The sequence below is a fragment of the Callorhinus ursinus genome, unplaced genomic scaffold (assembly GCF_003265705.2).
Source record: "Callorhinus ursinus isolate GAN/ISIS: 27379988/994484 unplaced genomic scaffold, GSC_fseal_2.0 scaffold13, whole genome shotgun sequence".
NCBI lineage: Eukaryota > Metazoa > Chordata > Mammalia > Carnivora > Otariidae > Callorhinus > Callorhinus ursinus.
Genome location: NW_027397075.1, coordinates 47,713,087 through 47,739,215, shown reverse-complemented (window position 1 = coordinate 47,739,215; position 26,129 = coordinate 47,713,087). Strand labels below are relative to the sequence as shown.

The 26,129-nt window shown below is 43.3% G+C and overlaps 1 protein-coding gene across 3 annotated transcripts in view; it reads right to left on the bottom strand.

Moving 5' to 3' along the window:
* Window positions 1–9,646: 9,646 nt before the first annotated feature.
* The window catches only part of INTS7 (integrator complex subunit 7), a 100,565-nt gene continuing 84,082 nt past the window's right edge, over window positions 9,647–26,129 (bottom strand). For all 3 annotated transcript variants that reach the window (XM_025877899.2, XM_073900225.1, XM_025877900.2), the window contains 4 exons: window positions 25,898–26,030; window positions 16,014–16,112; window positions 14,309–14,494; window positions 9,647–11,136 (listed from right to left, as the gene is read on the bottom strand). In XM_025877899.2, the coding sequence (XP_025733684.1) occupies window positions 10,849–11,136; window positions 14,309–14,494; window positions 16,014–16,112; window positions 25,898–26,030 (706 nt within the window). In that variant the 3' untranslated portion in view covers window positions 9,647–10,848. The remainder of the gene's footprint in view (window positions 11,137–14,308; window positions 14,495–16,013; window positions 16,113–25,897; window positions 26,031–26,129) is intronic.

The window sequence follows — 26,129 nt, the reverse complement described above, 5'->3', positions numbered from 1 at the left end:
CTCTAAGAGCTTTCTAATCAAGACCCACAGCCACATTGACAGATGGAGACACGGAAGCCCAGCGACAGGGATGACAGAGCCTCACCTCGGTCATAAAGGCACCGAGCCCAGGTCCGGCTCCCACCGGAGACTGCAGGTCACTGCTTAGGGTCCCCTGGGCCGCTGATCTATTGAGTTGAGGACTGACAACAGGAAGTGCCCACTGGCTGGGCACTAGCTCTTGAGTTCACAATCTGTTCTCCGTGGCTAAGCTCCCAGGGCCAGAAACTGTACCATGGCTAGCTCATTTGAATTCTTGAAGTCAGTAACCTGATTGACTGCCTTCTATGTGCCAGGCACCAGAAATGCAAAGATGAACTTCCAATCCCCCCTTCGGATGTTCACAGCCTAGACAGAATAGGAGACAGATATGTAAGCGGGGAGTTACAAGAAGCCTAGTGCTTTAATAGAGAGGAGACCAGAAGGCTAGGGTGGTACCCGGCTCTGTGGAGGCTTTCAGAGAAAGCTTTTTGGAAAGGAGGACTTTCCACCTGGGTAAGTCTTTTTTTTTTTTTTTTCCACCTGGGTAAATCTTTACAGACAGACTGAGCTTGCTAGTCAGAGGTATAGGGAGGAGAACATTGCATGCTGGAGGCCAAGTGTGTACAGAGCCTGGGTGTGTGAAATGCACTGGGGTTCGGGGGACGATGAGAATATCAACATGTCTAAAGTGGTCAAGGTTCTCCTATTATTCTTTCTGTCTTCTATTTTTATAGCCCAAACTCCATCTCTTTTTAGTCTTGATAGCTTCCTTCAGATGTTAAAAAGACTGAATGTGGGGGGGTTCTTGTCTTTGCATTATTGCTGTAACACCTCCACTCCTCAGGGCGTTGTGGACTAGGGAAAGATCATGTGTTGGGGAGTGCCCAAAAGAAAAGCACAGCGATAAGCATTTTGCTGCATTATAAGGACACAAGGGCAGCTCAGGGCACCTTGGACAGGAGCTCAGCTGGGCCGTCTTCTTTTATATAGCAAAAAACATGGCCTTGGATAGCTCCAGATATTACGTGTTCAGGTCCAGCCACCCAGAGCAAGGTCCTGTTGTCTAAAGTGTGTGAAGTAGATGCTGAGAAAGCACATGGAGATGTGAGGGGGAAACATGAGCTGCCCAGCAATCTAATAGATGACCCATACAGGAAGGAGTGAAAGCATCTGATTTGAACTGTATGAGTCTGCTGTGCAGGGGTCCTAGAGTCAGGCTGGGTTGGAGTGGTAGGAAGCCAAAGGCCACCTCTGGCTTCCTCTCCTGGCCTTTTCTTCCTGGGTACTTTCCATTGCCCCCTTCACCTCCCACAGGGTCTTCCCGACAGCACTTTAGATACTTCCACAGTCAATGAGAAAAGTAATGCAGTATGCGGCTCAGGCCTCCCGCCGTGCCGTGTCGGCCCCTCAGCTAGCCGGCGGCACTATGGACAAGCACTTATCACCCTGACACATATGATGACCAGTCACCGAAGCTTCCTGGGAGCACGGACCCTACCTGCTGCAGGGCCCTGACTGTAACAAGCACTCAATCAGTCCATGGAAAAGGCAGGGAGAGAGAAAGGGAAGGAGGAAGGAGGGATGGACAGGGAAGTACCTGGCCGGAAACAGGGGAACCCAAAACTTTCTAAACAATGCATTCTAAATTCTGACCAATTCCAGCTGGTGTTGGAGGACAGTGAACAGGACTCCAAGGAAAGAGTCGGATAAATGATCTGAACATTTTTTTTTCAGGGCACCTGGGTGGCTCAGTTGGTTAAATGTCTGACTCTTGATTTTGGCTCAGGTCATGATCTCAGGGTTGGGGGATGAAGCCCCGTGTCGGGATCCATGCTGGGGGCAAGGCGACTGCTTGGGATTCTCTCCCTCTGCCCCTCCCGGCTCCTTCCCCCAACCCCCCCCCCCCCCCCCCCCCCCGTCCAGTCCAGCCACTGGCTTGAACTCGCTCTCTCAAAAAAAAATTTTTTTTTTTTCCTTGCGAGCTCTAGGTACTGGTCCACTCCCTCTTGCCTCAGGCCTCAGATTAGAGCCTGAGCTGTACTCCGGGCCTCCACTGGCCAGTAGGCTGTGCTCCTGCCATGACACTGCTCAGAGCTCAGAAATAGTAGAAAGCTTGCTCTACACCTCTTGTCTCCAAGGTGAACGTGGGGTTAGCAGGCAGGTCAGACAGGCCTGCTCCACGCAGGGACGTGAGCCAGCACCGGAGGCCTGAGAAGAGCCCGAGGCCGAGGGGGGGTGGGGCGGTGGAGGGAGTCATTGGATCTCATCAGCAGGACAGGGCCCCATTAGCCACCATGTGTCCACCTTTATGCTGACCCCAGGGGCCAGGCAGCCTGATCGCTTCACACCAGATTGGATACGATACAGGCCAGGCAGGAACCCTGACTCCTGCTTCTGGCTGGAGAATCTGAACGTGGAGGGATGGGCAGACGTTTCAGTGATGGAGAGAGGATTCAAGCAGGGGGAAAATATGAACAAAGCCGTGACGGTGAGACTGTGCAGACTGAGCTCCGGGGATGTCCAGGATGCTAGCTTTTTCCACAGACTGAGATATACGTGCTAGTGTGGCGAGAGGTGAGGCCCGCGGGGCTGCTAGGCTGGCGTCTCACTGTGGAGGGTCTTCGGTGATACCCTGAAGAATTCGCGCTGTTTCGGGAACCCAGCGGGAATAAAAGTTTTGGACCAGACGAGAGTGAATTGGGAAGCGATGGGAAGTAAGGATTACTCAAGAGGACACAGAAACGGGCAACAAGGAAAACAGGAAGTGAAGGTGTTACCCAGGAAGACATAATGAGGCTGTGGACGAGAATGAGGGTAGTGGGAAGAGAAGGAGGGAGCTGTGAAGGACAGTCCCCCTCCCTCAAAAGTAGGACAGCTCCTCTCCCTGCCTAGACACATATCTCAGACACACTTAGGAGGTGAGAGGAAACATAACCTCTTCACTGGCCCTCTCTTCTCAGCCGTCAAGCCCGACCCCTGCCCCCCTGCCCTCCTGCCCCCACTTCTTTGTTCCCCTGATGTCATTCTGGGATATGGCCAGAGGCATTTGCTCTAAGGCCAGAAAGAGGCAGGCAGGGGTGACTTCTATCTGCGGCCGCACTGCCTGAGCGCTGTCTGGAGGGCATGTGTTTGGTGGGGGAGAAGGGCCGCACCCCCTCTCCCAGGCAGAGCCCTCCGCTGGGGAGCCTGCTGCCCTCAGGAGCGCCTGCTGATGGAATGGGGCCAAGAGGTCAAACAGTCCACCCCTCTGCCTCCAGAGAGGCTGTTGGCAAATGCATCCCTGTGGTTGGACAGCAGAGCTCACACAGTCCTAATGCCTCTTCCTTAATTATTTTCACAGGTCACTAAGTTCTTCCTTCTCCCCAAATTAAACTTCTCAATTTCAAGTCCCCTTGCCTCATGTTCTGCATTTGGGGAAAATGGCGAAGTCTCCTCAATAGGAAAATAGTTATGTTCAGTCAGGTAGCAAGTGTCCATTGAGTCATGGGGCTTATACAATAGATCTGATGGCAAGAAAGGAGTTTGGCTATAAGCCCACTTATTGTGCAGCTGCTAAATAACTCAGAAAGAATGACAGAGAAGCCTGGGTTGGCTCACTGCGCTCATGACACTTCTCGTTTTGTCTCCTCCCCCCCCCCCGGGGGGGGGCTCAAAGTCTGTGCTGACAGGGATGCTGGTAAATGTAAATGCCCTCCTCCCGAGAGAGAATAATACATTTCTTGTGAGTCTAAGACATTTTAGTACCTTTAGGGTCCTCAAACGCCCTGGGACATCATCTTCCTTTAAGGTAGAGATGATCTGAAACATCACTTTTTCATGAGGCTGGGGTTTCTTTCCCCACCATCACCTGGGCCACCAGCCCGCGCCACCCGCGCCACCCACTCCCCCACAGAAGCACTTGGTGGGTCCTTGCATTGAATGCACACAGCTCTTCAACAGGGCAGTCATTAGCCCCATTTCACAGAAGCATCAGCCAAGGCTCAGAGATGTTAGGAAACATTGACTCAGAATGGGCAGGGCGTTGGTGTGGGGCATGGGACATGGAGGGAGTGGTCTCTTCCCAGGAACAGCACATGGCAACTTTCACCACCATTTGTCCACATCTGTGCCAACACAGCAGCTAGCGGACCACTGCACACAAGACTAAACTTGCTACTGGTCACAGAGGGATACCAACTGTCACGTCTGCTTGGAGGAGACAGGGAGGATGCTTCTGCCCGGTCTGGAGGGACAGAAGGGCTGTTCAGTGTGGCACAGCTGGGGTCAGGGGAGCCTGTGTTGTGATTAGAGCTAATTCCCTATGACCATGGTTTTGGGGAGTTTTCCATTTCCCTCAAACATGGGGAATTGAAGCAGGAGGTCGACTGCTGAGAGGGGTTGGATATAAGGAAGAACTCAGCCTGAGTGCTTTCCTGAAGGGCCACACTGGAAACAGCAGTGACTCTAGCCCAGACAGTCCTGTCCAAACCCATTCTTCTCCCCTTTCACTGGAGCAAATGATCAACTACCCAGGAAGCTCAGGCCCACCAGCATAATCAAGAGCATGGTGGGTTTCCCATGGCCTTCCCTCCCATGGTCTGTGCACAAACAAATGGCATGGCTATAAACCCAAGGAGCTTGTCTATCACTGCAATCCCAGCTCCTGGTACCCTATACGTGTTCAATAAACATTTGGTGAATGAATAAAAAGGGTCACCTGTTTTAAAATTGTGTCCTTGTTGGTTGTGCCTTTGGCATAAGTCTGGGGAATCTGTCCAAATTCACAAACTTCAGCTTAGACGAATGTTGCTGAGCCACAGAGCCCTGTGATGTCAGCTGAGGTACCTCTAGTGCTCAGGATGAAGGAAAAGTGCTTTCCATCAGCTACTTCTGGTCAGCCACTTGGGTGAGGAAGGAGGGAGAGGTAGCGCTTAGGACCGACTCAGGGGCCCTCTCCTGTGTCAAGGGCCCTCAAGGAGAGATTCCTGATGAGCTCACTCCCTGAGAGACAATTCTAGCCAGGGCCAATAAGCTTTTGAGCATCCCAGGGGACACTGTAACCACTAAGTAGGATAGATCTGATGTTGCTTAAGTGATTCTGTGATTACAGTCATTTCTCCCCAAGGCCCTGATACCTTGAAATGTGACATTGGAGGTTTGTGTCGTCCAACGGCCTGGCTAGAATCAGCAGTAGTTTCTTTCTGCAACATGAGACAATATTTAGTTCTTTTGGAGTGTAAGCTCCTGTCTCCTCAAGGCCAAATGTTGACGTCACACTTTAGGGGTGTATCTTTTTTCCAAATGCTCTTATGTTCTTCTCTGGCTTCCAAGGAATAGGTGCCCAATTGTCCCTGATTATGTCAAGAGGCTCTCTGAGAAGGAAGGAACACTTGCACTTCCAAGAGCTGCGAAAGGAAAAAATGCCAAATGATGGCAATTTTCTAATTACCTAAGAGCCTGGCCTGTTATATACAAGGGGAGACGCTATTAGAATTTCAGAAATGGCAACTTTTGGGCTCTGTCAATGGCTTTTATAAAGCTCTCTCCACATTCTGTAAAAATACAAGTTTTTTTTTTCTTTTTCTTTTTCTTTCTATAGACTATAAGTTGCCTGAGGCTCTCCCTGTCAGATTCCTTTTGCATTTCCCACCCCCAGCTCAGAGCCTGGCGCAGTGTGGGGCTCAGCGCTGGGAAGCCCTTCTCCCCCACTTGCATTTCCACAATAGGCTTTTCATCTACTCTTGTCCTGTGTGTGTGCGTGTGTGTGTGTGTGTGGTGGTGGGCTTCAGAACTGACCCTCCTAATCACATGGTATCTGCCTTTGCCCGGTGCGTGGGGGTGGGGAAGGGAAAGCAAGATGGGGGCCACAAGTGTTAACAATTTGTCATCACTTTGCTCATCTCAGAGATGACACATAGGCAAAAAGCATCATTATCTTCACTGCCTCCATTGGGGGGGGAAGGGGATGGGGTGCAACTCGAGGCAGCTCGGCCTATTCTCACCTTCTACGGCCTTGGAAACACAACTCGACATTGATATCTTCTCATAATTCTTCAGTCTAATTTAGCTCTATGTTGTCTTTTCTACCTGAAATATTTTTGCTTCATAGCCACAAATAAGTTTCATCAAAATCCACAAATGAAATCTCCCAAGAAAACCAAAAGGTAAAGTAGAGAACACTTTTTCTCTGTAAAACAATCTGATTTTCTTTAACTCATCCTGTCTTGTGAGGGTAGAGATGTTCACTTTGCTGATTGATTCATTTCCTAATACCAAATGAATGCGTATTATTTCACCTTTATAATTTGCTAAAAATAATTCTCTGTAAACAATAAAAATATTTTTATTTTTTATTTTTATTTATTTATTTGAGAGAGAGAGAGAATGAGAGATAGAGAGCACGAGAGGGAAGAGGGTCAGAGGGAGAAGCAGACTCCCTGCTGAGCAGGGAGCCCGATGTGGGACTCGATCCCGGGACTCCAGGATCATGACCTGAGCCGAAGGCAGTCACTTAACCAACTGAGCCACCCAGGCGCCCACAATAAAAATATTTTTAATGTCAGTTTGTCAGCTAAGTATCACAAGACAAAAGCTAGACCTTGTAGACATGATCTGAGAGGAAGATAATCCCCAAACTCATTTCACAAGGTTTCCAATCTTTAACCAGATCTAAACAGAGGACAATTATTGCACAACAAACTTGACTGCGCAGGACAGAATTGCTTCAGGAGAGATTAGCAAGTAAGAAGGAAGATAAGGGAAAAGATAAAGACTGAAAAATGCTTTGTACCTGTGGGAGATTTGAAAAAAGCAAATTTACAACACTTAGCATTCTTCATTAGAAAGTGGGTATCAATGGCTCCGGGTCTTGGTTTACTAGTTAAGGAGAAAACTATGACTCACTCTGTTTAAATCCCAATTGCAATTACAAATTAAACTACTCATAGAATGAATACTTTAGACTGGGAGATAATACAGAATAATAATGGCCTTGCTCCAGTCAAGCCAATAAAATACTCAGCCCGTGGTGTTACAGGTCTTTGTGTTCTTGGGCAAGCAATGGAAAGAAAGACTGTAACCTCCGGCTATTGGGAGATCTAAGCCCATTCACCAGACTTGTGGACCTTGTCCTTTTAATGTTGGTGACTGACGAAGGCTAAATCCAAGAGCAAATTATAGAAAGAACAGGGCCAGCTGTTTGGTTGAGCAACACAGTACTACTAGAAGCAAAGCAAACCCACAAACCCCAAATGCCTTCCTTGTCATCTACAATCTTCCATGTGAACGCTTTGGTTAGCCAAAGAATTCCAATATAGACCTCTTATCTAAAATCTATTTAAGAATTACCTAGGTCCTAAGGGAATAGTGAATCTCCTTTTTCACTCTTGCACTGTCCCAATTCTGCAAGCGGTAGGCACGCGAGGCTATTTAAATTTAACCGAACTACAAGTAAATAAAAGATTCAGTCACATTAGCCATATTTTAGACACTCAAGAGCTACAGAGGGCTAGTGGCTATTTTGGACAGCCAGCCTCAGGACATTTCCATCACCACAGAAAATTCTATTGGACGAATGCTGCATATATGCTACATAACAAGTGGCAGGATCCTCTTATTCTCAATGCTGGCAGGTATTGGCACAGAAGGACCAAGGGACCGATCTAAGGATCCATGGCAAGTGAGTCTTATAAATAGAACTTAAACTGACAACTCTGGGACCCTAGTCTGAGGATCTTTGGTTGGTTGGTTTGTTCTTCTGGGAACCATACCTTAATGTGAAAAGTGACGCACATTATCTGCCACCTTGGTTAGTTTGAGCTACAAAGGTTGTATCACAAGATCTCATAGGCTAAGCTGGAATATAACAGTATTTTAATTTCTAAATAGTCAACATACTATTACTGTCACTATTGAAGACAATCAGCAGCTTTAGAAAGTACTTTCATAATTTTCTTTGTACATATGTCTTTAAATATTTTAACAGGATTTATAATACTGGTTGTAGACAGAAATTCCATTTTGTTTGGGTCAACATTATTTTGTTATTATTCGATATACCCAAATTGAAAATGAGGGGAAGATAGCTTAAATGTGTGTTTAGTAGCAAAATAGCAGTAACTTTTATTGTGAATAAATAAAATGCTAAGATTAAGAATTGATCTAACACCGTGAAAAATAGTATTAGGGAGGATATAATAGTAACAATGCTAGCAAACTCATATATCTGCTTACTCTGTGCAAGGAGCATGCTAAATGCTTTACATATATTAATTCTGTATTAACTCACTTAATCCTCACACCTCTCCCATGAAGCACGATTATATTTCCTGATTTTAGGAATAAGAAAACTGAGGCATAGAGATATCAAATCGCTTGCCCAAGGTCATAAAATTAGTTAGGACTGGGACCCAGACAGTGTGGCTCCAGACACTGTGCTCTGAGCCACCAGGTTATATTGCAAAGTGACTAAACAGAGAAAAATTAGCTGTCTTCCTAGAATCAATCAGCCAGCACCCTTTACTAACCATATTTCTAAGTTCAGGGGACATGCTCACTTCACAATCAGCCTGTGTATCTTTCCTGCCTTCATCTTGCCCTGAGTATTTCTTTTTCTTTTCATTTATTACTGTAGTGTTCAAATTATAAATGCAATTTCCCTTTACCTCAAATAATTGCTTAGCAGTTGATGCCAAGAACATTAGGCATTATACCAAACATAAAATCAGAGTTCCAATCCTGGATCTAATGGACACACTCAATTAAAATAGCCTTTTTTGCTTCATAGAGTTGTTTTCCTAGTCTGAACTATTTGGATTTGTTTTTATTAATAATTCCTTTCCAAGTTTGTGCCAGGAGCCGTCCAGTCAAAGAGTTTATAACTGTAGCTATCAAAAAAGCCTTTTAAGAACATACAATCTGGGAAGATCTCAAAGGGAACTGGGGGGAATTTGTGGCTTACAAGATTTGCTTCTTTTCTTGAGAATTCTGCCTTGAAATAGCAGAAACCTGAAATTGACATTATAAAATTTCATTCTGAAAACAATGAATTTAAAAAAATTTGTTTCCCCCATAAAAGAGCTCTTTTTTTGGTCTTTTAGTCTTTTAGTCACCTGATAAAACTCTAGATTGGAGTTAAGAGATCTAATCTAATTCAGTCATTTTACAAAGAAACCACTCTAGAGAGATAAAGTAACTTGCCCCAGGTCACAGAGCTAATTCATCAGAAACAAAAGTGCAACCTGTGCTTTCTGGTCCAGTTTTTTCCACGCCTGATGAGAAGGAAAGGGGTCCTGCATACCTCCTCTACACCGCTCTGGCAATTCTTTCTCGGGCCTGTGTTCCCAGGTGCTGTCACAGCTGTCCACATCGTGCACAGTCCACAACCAGGCCGCATTTAAAGGGATGGCATCCTCAGTGGACACTGGGGACTTACATGTTTTATGACAACGTTCTGGCCAATGGCAGGAGAGGGTGCTTTGCTGGGACAATAGCTCACGGAGCTATGCAATCTCAGAGAAATCTGAGTTGCCAATCACTTCTCACCACTGGAGGTGACATGACAAGGAAAAAAGAAAAACCAACTCATTTTTTTTTTTCCCCTTTGAGCTAATGTTGTCTTTAAAGAAAAAAAAAGGCAAAACACAAGCAAAGAAAATGAGAGATTTATTTAAAAAGGAAGCCTCCAGGGAATGTGCCCTGCTTCATCACAGGAGCTGCTTACAGCCCAACTGTCCAATCATCAACAACATCTGCAACCCTAGGATCCCTGATGTTTAGAAAACCATGATCCCGAGCACTGAATGATCCCAAATGAAGAATGAACAGGTAAATTACAACTAGTATACCGTGTTAAGACAAGAAAGTTTATTATTATAAGTTTTCAACCAGTATTGAAATAGAAAAAAAGGGGTTTTCTGGCTAACCAGAAAACTTCTATTCCCTGAGCATCCCAAATAATTGAGGTTGTGTTATAAAGAGGCTGTTCTTTCTAGACAATCAAGTCTGGTATTACATAACCTGCCAAGAAGAAACCAAACCAATCAAAAGATCTGCCTTCCTAATTTAAAAAATTAAGATGGTACATGTGAGTGAGTTTTTTCACTCTTAGAAATAATGTAGAAAGTCTATACTATAAACAAAACAATACACATACTAGAAAACACAAATGATTAATCTCCAATTTTTGTATGTAATTGTTAGCTGTTTTTTTAGGTCAATTAAATACTAAAACAATAAATTAAGACTGTGTTAGCACAGAAAAGATAGGTGAAGTAGTTGAAATAATATAGCAGGATGTTTCAATTCGGCTAGACTGCATGCTCTCAAAATCCAGAAAACTGGATTTCAGGGGACACACTGAAGTCAATCCAGGGAAGGACTTGGTTTCTGCTACCACAGGTCAACTTTGTACTAACCAGTCAGAATTTCCCAATGCCTGGCTCAGAATGAGAGGTCTGTGCCAGGTAGCGAGTGATGTATTTTGGTGGACAGGGAGTCAAATCTATAAATGCAGTGATCCCAATACATGACTTTTCTTGAAAGCGAAAGGAAAGGCTCAGCAACATAAAAACAATAATAGAACAATGAAAATGTCAGGCAGATGATAAAGGACTTGGTTTAAGAAGGAACAAGGACAAAAAATCTTGTTGGCTAGGAACCTAGTTATTTCTCAAATTAAATTTCTAAAGAAAAACAAACCCTTTTTCCCCCCAGAGTATTACATTATAGAAACCAATGAATAAATGGACTCCACATTCTAACTTTCGTATCTGAATCCATATGAAAAATCAAATTATTTTTGCCCATTTGATCAATTCCTATAAAGCCAGGAGTGCATTCCTCATGTGGCTAAAACCGTGAGTAGGCATTTCGTTGTTGCTGCTGTTGTAATGGTTGCTGGGCTTGCTGTTGTTGTAGGCGAATTTGCTGGGAATAAGGGTCTTCCAGGGATTTTACAAATATGGTAGTTCTGGGACCTGTCTTCCATACAATACCATTGGCATCTTTCACTGAAGATTCTACTGTAATGTTGTGTGTTCCAAGGATAGCAAAGTTCAACAGAAATTGAGTACTGAAGTAATCATTATGAGGTTCAACCCTCTGCTCCATCTCATTGGTCATATTGTCAATGGGTATCTGGAATGAAAAAATTGTTAAATAACAATAATAGCTAACATTTACTGAGTGCTTACTGGGAGCTAGGCCCCATATGAAGTGCTTACTTAATCCCCACAAACAACCCAGAGGTTTAGGTACCATTTTTACCTTTGACTTCTAGATAAGGAAACTGAGGCAGAGAGGTTAAGTAATTTCTCCAAGGTCACATAGCTAAGGAGTGGCCGGCTAGGCAACCTAGGCAGGCTAACTCCAGAGCCTACACTCTTCACCATTAAGCGATCCTGCCTCCTCACTATCCTTGAGTAGAACGAGTTCCCGGAGACTTTCTCAACCCCTTCCTATGTTGGCCTTTCTTCCTTGTGAAGGAGCCCAGGACGTGCCACCTCAAAATATGCTGCTTTGGCACATTATTTTGAGCTTAAAGGCACCTGAGAAACAGCAGATGGAGGAAGGGCTCTCTGACCTCCTCATTTTTACCTAAAACAGGCCATAAAACCTCCCATGAGAAAAGTGCCCTTTCTCTATACCAAGAAGAGGAGAACATCCTTATCACTAGAGACTGGAAGTCAATGCTGAAATGTACCTCCACAAATAAACTAGAATAACCCCTATCTCCCACAGGTGCCCCCCCACCCCCTCTCTCCCAATCACTTCCCTAGTTTACTGCCCCTCGCCCTTGTCTTCTGTCTTCACAAATTTACCGTTTCTTTGTCTAAAAGTTATGTAAACTTTCTGCTCTGGTCACTTCTTTGGGTTTCCATTGTCTTGTGAAGACTCCCATGTATAGGTACAATTCTAACAAACATGTATGCCTTTCTCATGTTAATCTGCCTCAATATCAGTTTAATCTTAGGCCCAGCAGGAGACCCTAAGACAATGGAAGAGAAAATTTTCTTCTACTACACTTGCTTACCCAACCCCAACTCCAATTTCCATCTTTCTTTACTTTTCTTTACTCTGTGAGGAGATATTCTGAAGAAACAGGGAGCAATCACCTGTTGCAGGAAGTTTAAAATCTAAGAGACTGAAAAAGAACCCAACACTAAGTAAATACAAATTAGGGTTCTTCCTCCTAACTAGTCTGGTTTTATATTGCTTCAGTAATGAAATTGTTCCTCCCTCCTTTAACAAATTAACTTTAGAACTTGTACAGTGTTTACCTAATACTCAGTATCTTGTTCAGACTGGCAGCACAATATATTATAAAACACAGGTTTATGGGCTTGTTCACTTATTTAGCTAGACACCCATGTCTTTGTCCTTTGAAAAACAGAGTAACACCTCTGGTACACCCTTACCTGTACCCAAGATGAAGTATGCCAAGAGAGACACTTACTCTGGAACACACATAAAGGTAAACTTAACGACTATTTGGCCAGATTGCTCTAGGTTTATGTGTGTGTTTCTGTTGCCTAATCAAAATGACATAAATATGCCCTGAAACTCTGTGACTAAATGAGCATATCTTGACGTCAGTTTTCCAGAGACATTTACCTGTAATGTCGATGAAACGAAGTCACTGACCAATTCGAGATCTTAGGATTATTTATAGGCCCTGTTCTGTTTGTTTGCACAACTTCTGTAGGGTTTTTATGTCCCTAAAGAATATGCCTACCAAACATGAACTTCCTTAAAAGAACTAGAGCTAGGCCTAAGCAACCTGATCACTCTGAACGGATGATGCATTTCAAGCTGAAAACTCACCGCAAGTAACATTACAAATCTTATACTACATGACTTATTATATCAGCTTCCTGACTTTAAGCAATGCCTCAAGAGGTAAGTTAATAAGCAGAAGCCTGGTTTGAATATTTTTTTCTTAACAGTAGAAATCATTATATACAAGGAACAAAGAGAATTACTATTCTTTCAAACTCTAAGCGGGGACACAGCTGCAGACAGGGGTAGGTTAACTATGTAAATTCTCACTACGACCTAAGGATTGTCCAAACATAACAGTTGTACTCTAAATACAGTAAATGGTTTTGTCATCATTCATCAAATATTTGCTATATAGGGCTACATAAGGCACCACAGTCTGTGTTGTAGGAGTCAAAGAGAGCAAGAGAATGAAGCCTGAGCCTTATCAGGTGGGAAAAGAAGGGATAGAAAGTTACCAAAGAAAAGAAATAAAAATGGCTTAAACCACACCTTCTCCCTAAAAACCACCAAAGAGAATAAAATGTTCTCTTTTTATATCTTTACAGAATATTAATTCCTTTCCTTACTATGGAGCTCAGTTCAAGTATGCCCACAATAAACCTGGACATAACCAATCTTGCGCATTTGAACAACTCTGTTCACACAACTGTGTACTTGTTCCCTTGTTCTATTTTCTGTGAATAAGCCACCAAGGAACTGGAAAGAGATGTCTCAAGAAAGGAACGTTCTGCATTTGGAATATTGGTATTCCATGGTATTTAGCACCTTGGCCCTGGCTAACAAAGCAAGCATGATTTTTGGTTACCTACCTCATAATTTCTCAAAGCAGGAAATTCCTAGGGTTACACCCGTAAGGGAAGATTTTACTTTATCTGACCATTGTCTGTCAATGTTGTCTACCCTTTTTTCTTTAGAAAATGCTAATATCTACTTAAAATAGAGAAAAATAATTAGATGTGTGCTTTTGGGGGGTAAGAGGGATAGGGAGGCTGATGTTTCCCTCCAGGTAGAGGGACTTTTCATGAGATGAACAACACTGGTCTCCAGGGGAGGAGGTGAATTCTACTGACTGCTAAGTTTTTGGGTAAGAACTGAGCACAAGGAGCTAAGACCTTCTCTCTTTCCCTTCTCTGGACATCAGGATGCTCCTTCCTGCCATCGATTTTATAGGGGCAGGCTCTTGTGTGCACAGGCTGAGGCTGGGTGGGAAAATTCAATTCAGAGGTACAAGGCTAGGAAGTCCTTGTTGGCAGGCACCTGAGCTAGGTTTCCCCATCGCTAAACAGTGAGGCTCATATTTTGATCTCTGTCTGCCTGGATGCTTTCTCTATCAACTGGTTCAGGCAGAGAAAAGAGAGGTTATTATTTATCAGCCCCCTCAAACTCCAATAGGTGCTTTTAACTTATGTCCGTATCTCTTCCCCTGGGAGGTGTAACTGCAATCTGCTTAACCATGAAAATCACTGGAAAACTTCCATGAATGAGCTAACAAAACGCATATCACAACTCTGCCTCTTTTTTAAATTACCTTGTAGTCTTGTCCGGATTTACTCTGTAGCGTGGAAGAAACATTCAGACAGACGGACTGAATTTTGCGAAAGAGTCCTGGCTTAGATCCGTGTTGAACCACTCCCTCTACTTTGAGCGCCAGCTGCTGGTTATTCTGAACAGCGATGGGCTCGGCAGGGTTCCGGGGCGATGGCGACAGAGCAAGCTGGAATAGCAACATTAAGACAAATGCTCACAAGCAAGAACAAGCTTTCATCCAACAAACATGTTTGTGCTAATTGTTGTCTATAGGTTACAACGTTACACAGCTAATGACCTGACTGCTGGGAAACCCAGACAAATGCACCTTTAAAGTCAAGGGGTCCTTCTCCCTAACGCCTCTTTTCAATACCAAATCCCAGTTCTGTGTGAGGGTAACTGAGGATCAGAAAACAGTGAAGGCCCTAGTCTTCCTTATTTGTGTAGGGGGGCATTTCTTTGACAATGAACCAATTCCAGCAGGGAAATGCACTATGTAAATTTTCATGTCCAGCTGCTGTCTCTTTGGTCTTATGTAATTTTAAATAGACTAAATTCAAGGACAAGTGAACTTAAAATTCTAGAATTATATATACGATCAAGTCACAGTGGTATAAAAGTCAATTTCCACAAATGAACCAAATAACATTTTTTTTAAAGATTTTATTTATTTATTTGAGAGAGAGAATGAGAGATAGCACGAGAGGGAAGAGGGTCAGAAGGAGAAGCAGACTCCCCATTGAGCAGGGAGCCCGATGCGGGACTCGATCCCTGGACTCCAGGATCACGACCTGAGCCGAAGGCAGTCGCACAACCAACCGAGCCACCCAGGAACCCAACCAAATAACATTTTTAACCTTTCATTAGAGTTTTTATTTAAGAACATATTAAAAATCCCAAATACCCTTAAATTACAGAAAGCCCAAATTCTGCTAAATGAAAAGATGGAAGACATGGGTCTTTCTGATGATGCTAAGCATTGCATCAGTCAACCCTGCACACATCCTACCTCAAGATATCTTATCTGAGATAATCAATTTTTCTCGTGATTCAGGTCATTTTTGAAATGGAATGCCCTGTTATTTACAATCAAAAGCATTCAAATGGATATGCAAAAGTGCACTGAAGACATTTACTGACAGAGGGATAATCTAGGAAATCTCTTGGAGTTGAGTTTTCCACCTTTTCCAACAATTTTATTCTTTGAATCAAAAATAGCTTTTGAATTTGGAGAGCTCAAATATTTTAAAAATATTAGCTCTTCTCACTGGCCAACTCCTCAAAACTTGATATTCACAGACAAAAGCGCTCTGGAGGTAGGACTGGTAATGTCTTACCAGACCTGATTTACTCTAAATGGGGTCTGAAAAGCCCAATCAGATGCGAACTCAGCTCAAGATCCTCGTAGAGGACTTACGATGAAAACCTCTCAAATTATTCTTGGAGACAAGAGACAGAGCTCCAGGTACCCAAGTGCCTGTCGCACTGCACCTGGTACTGACAGGTAAGAAGGGAAAGGGCTTAACTCCCAAATCCCATTACCTTTACCAAACCACTTGATAAAGGGAGAAAAAACTTACAACTAAAGGGTCTAAGTTTTATCAAAACCAAAGGTAAGACGCCGAAGCAGAGCTATATCCCATGTATTCCAGAAGATAACTGGGTTTTTAATCTGTATTAACCTCCATATTTTGGTAGAGTATTACCTTGATGCTGGTAGATTGCAGTTTCTGGAAAAAATATCTCTGAAACGAAAGAGGAACTTTCAGCAAGGAAATGATGGCATTGCAGAGGCATGCTGTATGCTGGGAGGGAAAAAAAAAAACTGAGTCAAATAAAAATAAATTTCCAAATTTCATCAACAAATGGTACTTTCAGGAAGAAGTTTAAAAAGTACAAATGGTCATAAGATTACTGCAAAGGTATATACCCATCAGTAAACAGGCATAACACCCAAATGTTTGCCAAATCATTCATGTCAAGGATTACAACTGCAGATTTTTATTTTAAAGTACATTTACTAAAATAAGAACTAAATGTAGAAGAAAATCCTCCAGGCCAAATAATGCACAAATTTTGCATTTCTGTAGCATTAGAGCTCTTAGATATGTTATTATATAATTAGTTTAGATACTACAATATAGTCACTCTCATATGGTAAAGTAGGATCAAGACTATATGATAAAGAGGGGGAGGAGCAAGAGGGCGGAGGAGTAGGAGACCTAAATTTCCTCTGGTCTCGGGAATTCAGCTGAATAGGGATCAAACCATTCTGAACACCCACGAACTCAACAGGAGATCAAAGAAAAGAATAGCAACAACTCTCTGAACAGAAAAGCGACCACTTTCTGGAAGGTAGGATGTGCGGAGAAGTGAATCTGAGGCGATATTCGGGAGGATAGACGGCGGGGGAGGGGGCCTCTGTTGGTCGCTTCTGGCAAGTGATAGAGCCGTGGAGCACAAAATCGGACCTTTTAGAAGTCGGCTCCGCGGAGGGACGTCGCTCCAGTGGCTAAGTGGGGGGTGGAACCCTCACGGGACAGTGTGGTCTCAGGACCCTCGGGGTCACAGAGAGACCGGGGGTGCCTGAGTGCAGCAGAGCTCCCAGGTATCGGAGTGGGGAAGCCAGCTGCAGAGACGGAGCGGAGGCGCGGGCTCTCAGCTCGGGGTTGCCATAAACCGTGATCCGCGGCACAGTTGGGCCACTGCTCCTCCAGCAGGGACCCAACGAGCGGCAGATCCGGGGAGATGCCCCTTCCTCCCCCGGGAGGAGCAGCGGGGGAGCACACCGCAGGGATCTGCTGGGTTTGGAGATTCCACACAGGGTCGGGTGCCAGAGACAGAAAGGAACGCTCGGTCACAGGCCGGGTGAGCAGGGAGTGCAGCCGGAGACCAGGGAGATGGGAGTGATTGACTGCTTTTCTCCGGGGGCGCACTGAGGAGCGGGGGCCCTGAGTTCTCGGATCCTCCAGGGCAGAGAGTGGGAGACCGTCCTTTTCACTCTCGTCCTCCAAAGTTGCAGGGAACAAAAGCTCCAGAGAGGAAACCTGAGCCGATTACTTAGCCAGGACCCAGCAAGGGTGGGGCAATTCCGCCTCCGGCAAAGACATTTGGGAACCACGCAAAAGGCCCCTCCCCGAGAAGATCAGCAAGAACAGCCAGCCAAGACCAAGTTTACCGATCAATGAGAATGGCGGAACTCCAGCGCTAGGGGAATACTGCACATAGAATTCATGGCTTTTCCCCCATGATTCTTTAGTCTTTCAGCGTTAATTTTTTAAATTTTCTTTATTTTTTATTTTTCTCTTTTTTAGTTGAATTTTTCTTCTTCCCTTTTTCAACCAACATCTTATCAATTCCTTTTTAAAAATCTTTTTTAATTTTCATGTTTACACTCATATTTTATCCCTTCATTGTATTTAGCCTTATTTTTTGTATATGTATATATATAAGTTGTTCATTCTTTAAAGTTCTGGGAGGCAATTTCTTCTAACAGACCAAAATACATCCAAAATCTAGAGTTTGGCTCTGTTCTATTCACCAGCCTGATCATATTATTATTATTTTTATTTCCTTTTCTTTTCCCCCAGTTTCGGGTTTCTTCTGATTTGTTTAGTGTTTTTCTGGGGTCGTTGTTTACCCAGTTAGCATTTTGTTCTCTCATTCATCTATTCTCCTCTGGACAAAATGACAAGATGGAAAAATCACCTCAACAAAAAGAACAAGAGGCAGTACCAACTGCCAGGGACCTAATCAATACAGACATTAGTAAGATGTCAGAACTAGAGTTCAGAATGATGATTATAAAGGTACTAGCTGGGCTTGAAAAAAGCACGGAAGTTATTGGAGAAACCCTTTCTAAAATCTAACCACGTCGAAATCAAAAAGGCTATTAATGAGGTGCAATCAAAAATGGAGGCTCTAACTGCTAGGATAAATGAGGCAGAAGAGAGAATAGGAGATATAGAAGACCAAATGATGGAAAATAAAGAAGCTGAGAAAAAGAGATAAACAATACTGGATCACAAGGGCAGAATTCGAGAGATAAGTGATACCATAAAGTGAAACAACATAAGAATAAGTGGGATCCCAGAGGAAGGAGAGAGAGGGGCAGAAGGTAGACTGGAGCAAATTAGAGCAGACAACTAACCTAATTTGGGGAAGGAAACAGGCATCAAAATCCAGGAGGCACAGAGAAGCCCCTCAAAATCAATAAAAATAGGTCAACACCCCAACATCTACCAGTAAAAGTGACAAGTCGCAGAGACAAAGGGAAAATCCTGAAAGCAGCTCGGGACAAGAGGTCTGTAACCTACAACGGTAGAAACATTAGATTGGCAACGGACCTGTCCACAGAGACGTGGCAGGCCAGAAAGGACTGGCATGATATTTTTAAAGCGGTAAACGAGAGAGATACTATATCCAGCTAGGCTGTCACTGAAAATAGAAGGAGAGAGAGAAAGCTTCCAGGACAAACAAAAACTAAAAGAATTTGCAAACACCAAACCAGCCCTACAAGAAATATTGAAAAGGGTCCTCTAAGCAAAGAAAGAGCCTAAAAGTAACACAGACCAGAAAGGAACACAGACAATATACAATAACAGTCGCCTTACAGGCAATCCCATGGCACTAAATTCGTATCTTTCGATAGTTACCCTGAATGTAAATGGACTAAATGCCCCAATCAAAAGACACAGGGCATCAGACTGGATAAAAAGAACAAGGCCCATCGATACGCTGTCTGCAAGAGACTCATTTCAGACGCAAAGACACCTCCAGATTTAAATGAGGGGGTGGAAAACCATTTACCATGCTAATGGACATCAAAAGAAAGCTGGGGTGGCAATCCTTATATCAGACAAATTAGATTTTAAACCAAAGACTATAATAAGAGATGAGGAAGGACACTCCATCATACTTAGAGGGTCTATCCCACAGGAATATCTAACAATGGTAAATATCTATGCCCCTAACGTGGGAGCAGCCAACTGTACAAGCATTAATAACAAAATCAAAGAAACACAGCGACAATACAATAATAGTGGGAGACTTTAACACCCCCTCATTGAAATGGAGAGATCATCTAAGCAAAAGATCAATAAGGAAATAAAGGCTTTAAAGGACACACTGGACGAGATGGACTTCACAGATATATTCAGAACATCCCATCCCAAAGCAACAGAACACACATTCTTCTCTAGTGCCCATGGAACATTCTCCAGAATAGATCACATCCTGGGTCACAAATCAGAACCCAACAGGTACCAAAAGATTGGGATCATTCCCTGCATATTTTTGGACCACAATGCTTGGAAACTAGAACTCAATCACAAGAGGAAAGTCGGAAAGAACTCAAATACATGGAGGCTAAAGAGCATCCTGCTAAAGAGTGAATGGGTCAACCAGGAAATTAAAGAAGAATTTAAGAAATTCATGGAAACATATGAAAATGAAAAGACAACTGCCCCAAATTTTTGGGATACAGCAAAGGCAGTCCTAAGAGGAAAGTATGTAGCATTACAAGCCTTTCTCAAGAAACAAGAAAGGTCTCACATACACAACCTAACCCTACACCTAAAGGAGCTGGAGAAAGAACAGCAAATAAAGCCTAAACCCAGCAGGAGAAGAGAAATAATAAAGATCAGAGCAGAAACCAACGAAACAGAAACCAAAAGAACAGTAGAACAGATCAACGAAACCAGGAGCTGGTTCTTTGAAAGAATTAACAAGATTGATAAATCCCTGGCCAGACTTATCAAAAAGAAAAGAGAAAGGACCCAAGTCAACAAAATCATGAATGAAAGAGGACAGATCACAACCAACACCAAAGACGTACAAACAACTGTAAGAACATATTATGAGCAACTCTATGCCAGCAAATTAGATAATCTGGAAGAAATGGATGCATTCCTAGAGACGTATAAACTACCAAAACTGAACCAGGAAGAAAGAGAAAACCTGAACAGACCCATAACCACTAAGGAAATTGAAGCAGGAATCAAAAATCTCCCAACAAACAAGAGCCCAGAGCCAGATGGCTTCCCAGGGGAATTCTACCAAACATTTATTTTTTAAAGAAGAATTAATACCTAGTCTTCTGCAACTGTTCCAAAAAATAGAAATGGAAGGGAAACTTCCAAACTCATTTGATGAGGCCAGCATTACCTTGATCCCAAAACCAGACAAAGACCTCATCAAAAAGGAAAACTACAGACCAATATCCTTGATGAACATGGATGCAAAAATTCTCATCAAGATACTAGCCAATAGGATCCAACGGTACATTAAAAGGATTATTCACCACGACCAAGTGGGGTTTATTCCTGGGCTGCAAGGCTGGTTCAACATCCACAAATCAATGTGATACAGTACATTAATAAAAGAAAGAACAAGAACCATGTGATCCTCTCAACAGATGGAGAAAAAGCATTTGACAAAGTACAGCATCCTTTCTTGATTAAAACTCTTCAGAGTGTAGGGACACAGGGTATATACCTCAATATCGTAAAAGCCATCTATGAAAAACCCACAGTGAATATCATACTCAACGGGGAAAAACTGAGAGCTTTGCCCCTAAGGTCAGGAACACGGCAGGGATGTCCACTATCACCACTGCTATTCAACATAGTACTAGAAGTCCTAGCCACAGCAATCAGACAACAAAAAGAAATCAAAGGCATCCAAATCGGCAAAGAAGAAGTCAAACTCTCACTCTGCAGATGATATGATACTTGATGTGGAAAACCCAAAAGACTCCACCCCAAAACTGCTAGAACTCGTACAGGGATTCAGTATAGTGGCAGGATATAAAATCAATGCACAGAAATCAGTTGCATTTCTATACACCAACAACAAGACAGAAGAAAGAGAAATTAAGGAGTCGATCCCATTTACAATTGCACCCATAACCGTAAGATACCTAGGAATAAATCTAACCAAAGAGGCAAAGAATCTGCACTCAGAAAACTCGAGAATACTCATGAAAGAAATTGAGGAAGACACAAAGAAATGGAAAAACGTTCCATGCTCATGGATTGGAAGAACAAATATTGTGAAAATGTCTATGCTACCTAGAGCAATCTACACATTTAATGCATTCCTATCAAAATACCATCCACTTTTTTCAAAGAAATGGAACAAATAATCCTCAAATTTGTATGGAACCAGAAAAGACCCCGAAGAGTCAGAGGAATGTGAAAAAGAAAAGCAAAGCTGGTGGCATCACAATTCCGGACTTCAAGCTCTATTACAAAGCTGTAACCATCAAGACGGTACAGGACTGGCACAAAAACAGACACAAAGATCAACGGAACAGAACAGAGAGCCCAGAAACGGACCCTTAACTCTATGGTCAACTAATCTTCGACAAAGCAGGAAAGAATGTCCAATGGAAAAAAGACAGTCTCTTCAACAAATGGTGTTGGGAAAATTGGACAGCCACATGCAGAAGAATGAAACTGGACCATTTCCTTACACCACACAGAAAAATACACTCCAAATGGATGAAAGACCTAAATGTGAGACAGGAATCCATCAAAATCCTTGAGGAGAACACAGGCAGCAATCTCCTCGACCTCAGCCGCAGCAACTTCTTCCTAGAAACATCGCCAAAGGCAAGGGAAGCAAGGGCAAAAATGAACTACTCGGACTTCATCAAGATAAAAAGTTTTTGCACAGCAAAGGAAACAGTCAAAAAAACCAAAAGACAACCGACAGAATGGGAGGAGATATTTGCAAGTGACATATCAGATAAAGGGCTAGTATCCAAAATCTATAAAGTACTTCTTAAACTCAACACCCAAAGAACGAATGATCCAATCAGGAAATGGGCAGAAGACAGGAACAGACATTTTTCCAAAGAAGACATCCAAATGGCCAACAGACACATGAGAAAGTGCTCAACATCCCTCGGCATCAGGGAAATCCAAATCAAAACCTCAATGAGATACCACCTCACACCAGTCAGAATGGCTAAAATTAACAAGTCAGGAAATGACAAATGTTGGCGAGGATGCGGAGAAAGGGGAACCCTCCTACACTGTTAGTTGGGAATGCAAGCTGGTGCAGCCACTCTGGAAAACAGTATAGAGGTTCCTCAAAAAGTTGAAAATAGAGCTACCCTACGACCCAGCAATTGCACTACTGGGTATTTTCCCCAAAGATACAAATGTAGTGATCCGAAGGGCACATGCACCCCAGTGCTTTATAGCAGCAATGTCCACAATAGCTAAACTGTATTGAAAGAGCCTAGACATCCATCAACAGATGAATGGATAAAGAAGATGTGGTATATATATATACAATGGGATATTATGCAGCCATCAAAAAAATGAAATCTTGCCATTTGCAACGACGATGATGAAATTAGATGGTATTATGCTAAGTGAAATAAATCAATCAGAGAAAGATAAGTATCATATGATCTCACTGATATGAGGATTTTGTGAAACAAGACAGAGGATCATAGGGGAATGGAGGGAAAAATGAAACAAGACAAACCAGAGAGGGAGACAAACCATAAGAGACTCTTAATCTCAGGAAGCAAACTGAGGATTGCTGGAGGGGAGGCAGGTAGAAGGGATGGGGTGGCTGGATGATGGACACTGGGGAGGGTATGTGCTACGGTGAGCGCTATGAATTGTGTAAGACTGATGAATCACATACCTGTACCCCTGAAACAAATGTTAATAAAAAAATAAACAAGAAACATACAAGCATATTTGACTTAAAAAAAAAAGAATATATGATAAAGAAGTCAGCACAGTATACTGATATCCAAGGCCTAACACCAAATCCCATGGGGAGCCTCACTGCCTTGTTCTTCCATCCCATGTCCATAGGGTGGCTTCCCTGTTCTTGTGGCCGTGGGTCCCTAGAGAGTGAGCAATGGTGGAAACTTACTGGAATTAAGATTAAGAATGACTATATAGTTCAACTCTACAGAATTCTGAAATTTTAGTAAGAGTACCTTACGTCAAAAATCCATTTCACAAATTAAACTGAGTTTTCAAACTCCCAGAATAGCTGCAGATGAGAGTCACTTCAGTGAATCTTTGAGGGTTAGTAAAAGGAGTCATATGACTAGAATTTAAGAGTTCTAAGAATTATACGTATTTATTTATTTGAAACCACTTTACTGAGGTATGCTGACATACAAAAAACTGTATATATTTAATGTATCCAACTTGATGAGTTTGGAGATGAGTATACAACCTGTGACACCGTCAAAGATATTATAAAGGTCACCCAGGCTAATCCTCAATTTTGCTGATGATGCTCGTCACCCAGACAGGTAACAAAACAAGCTAGAACTAGAACCTAGGTTTCCTGACTCTTAGGTCAATGATTTGTTCTATGTCACAACGATTCACCAACTTAATCGAAAAAAAGCTACAGCACCATCAGAACACTTCTAACTTTGGGTGACCCAGAAATATTCCTGTTAGTCTACCCTCCCCTCCTCAGTCTACTTTCCCATCAGTGGCCCCAAAGCACCTCAGGGTGAAAACTACTCTACTCTGCTGGCTGCCCTTCTAAGCTCCTGATTCCAAGCAGGGTGCCACCTAGTTGCCTATGCTGTAAACAGTTTTAAACAGTTGCGCATGAAGGCTACACACCAGAAGAATCCACTCCTCACTGGTTTCAGGGTGTTGAACATTTTGTGCCCATAGACCCATAATACAAATGGCAGGTCTATTACTTGAGAAGACCACAACGTAGATTCCAACACGTTGGGTCTCTTTCTTCAGGTTTAACTGCAAACTCAACATTATTCATCTTCCTGCAACAAGGAACCTGGGAAGCATTTGCAGGGACGTCCTACTGGTAATGGAAGTCTGATGCCAAGAGTATTTGGGAGAGACACCTCTTTAAAGGATGGACTAAAGCGGACCCCAAGTGACCTCAGGCTGTTCCCCAGCAAAAAGGCACCAATCTCTGTTTTAAAACTGCAGATTTTACAATTCCCTCCAGGGACAGTGTGGACCGCCTCTAAGGCCACCGGCACCTGGGGCACACCTCCACAGGTACGTTAGTAGCAGATTACCATTAGAGGAAGAGTCTAGAGACATGAAGTCACATATGGTTAATGAACCAGCAGGAGGACTAGCAGAGCACCAGCACTCTTCTTTGTTGAATCTGGTACTTTCTAACCTTTGTATTTAATTTAATCAATGTCTTGCAGAGATGTGTATATTTCCTTCAAAGATAATCTTTACACTGTCCCTTAGCAACCAAATCTCAATGTCAAACCACTACCCTCATCAATTCAGTTCAGCAAATAAATATTGACAATCATATGTGGAAAGCAGTATGTCCAGGAAAGTTCCTGTCCTGAAATCTAATCTAACTCTTCCACAACACATCTTGCCAATTTCTTCTTAAACACTTGATAAAAGGTGAGAGTACAGAGTGAGAAGAGCGGGAGCCACAAGAGAGCTGCAGGGGATATCAGCATCTAATGGGCAGGCAGGGCAAGGGCAAATCTCCAAGGTGTAAGTTCACAGACAGGGTCTTATGGACTGAATGTCTTTATTCTCCAAACTCTTATTTTGAAGCCTTAGCCCCATTGTGTTGGTAACTGGAGGCGGGGCCTTTGGGACGTTATTAGGTTTGGATGAAAAAATGAGGATGGGGCCCTATGACGGGATTAGTGTCCTTATTAGAAAAAAAGTGACCAGAGCTCCCTTTCTCTCCCCGGTGTGAGGACACCGTGAGAAGGGGGCCGTCTGGAAGCCAGCCAGAGGGTCCTCACCAGGGACCAACTGGCTGCCACCTTGATTCTGGCCTTTCCAGCCCCCACAACTAGGAGAAAGAAGTGTCTGTTGTTTAAGCCACCCAATCTAGAGGGATTTTGGTATAGGAGCCCGAGCTAAGACACTGGGGAATGGCCAGACAGGGAGGAGAAACTCTGAGTGAGTGTGTGTCAGTCTGTCCTGTGGGGGAAAAGACTGAAGAGCGAGCGAGAGCTCAACACTCCCAAAGGTCGCAGAGATTCAGCAGGCTAAGGGGAAACAGTGCACTAAGGACGTCAGTGGCAACCCCTGGCAGAAGTGATTCATTGCCAGGTAGACGATGAGCCCAGTTCTTTCTGTTTCCACTGGCCAGTGGTTCTCAAGCCCGGTGGCAGGACAGAATCACCTAGGAGCCTGGAAAAATACTAATGCTTGGCCCTCAACTCCAGAGATTCCAAGTTAACTGGTCTAGAGTGTGGCCTGGGTATTGATGCATTTTTTAAAAGGCTCCCAAAGTGATTCTAATGTGTAGTCAGGGTTGAGAACTATTGCCAACTTCAGTTGAATTGTTAAAAAGGAAAAAAAAAAAAAAGAAGTATTATTTGCGTTCTGGGGGAGCAGATTCGAAATATTAACTATGCAGCAGCCACAGAGGTGCCAAGCGCTGCCATGGATTAGCTCATTTCATCCTCGCGGCAAATGCTGCAAGGCATATAACAGTAACCCTGTTATAAAACAGGTGTGGAGAAAACTGGCAGAGAGGTAAATTTACTGAAGTCATAGGGTTAGGAAGTGCCCGAGTTGGATAAAAACCCACTTCCGTGTAAAAAAAACTCAATGAACCAAACAACACTTGCCATGTAAGAAACAGGGGTATATTTCCGATTGAGTGAGTCCACTTCCTCCAAGACACGATTGTATACAGACATCATTCTCCGCTCATATTCACTGTCTGCGTGGGCAGCTCCAGTAGATCCAGATTCCTGGAAACTGAGGTCAAATCAGTATCAATTAATCACCCAAAATAGTCACCATCTTAATGTCTAAATGTGTCAGGCACTTTCTACATGTTCTCATTTATTTTGTAAA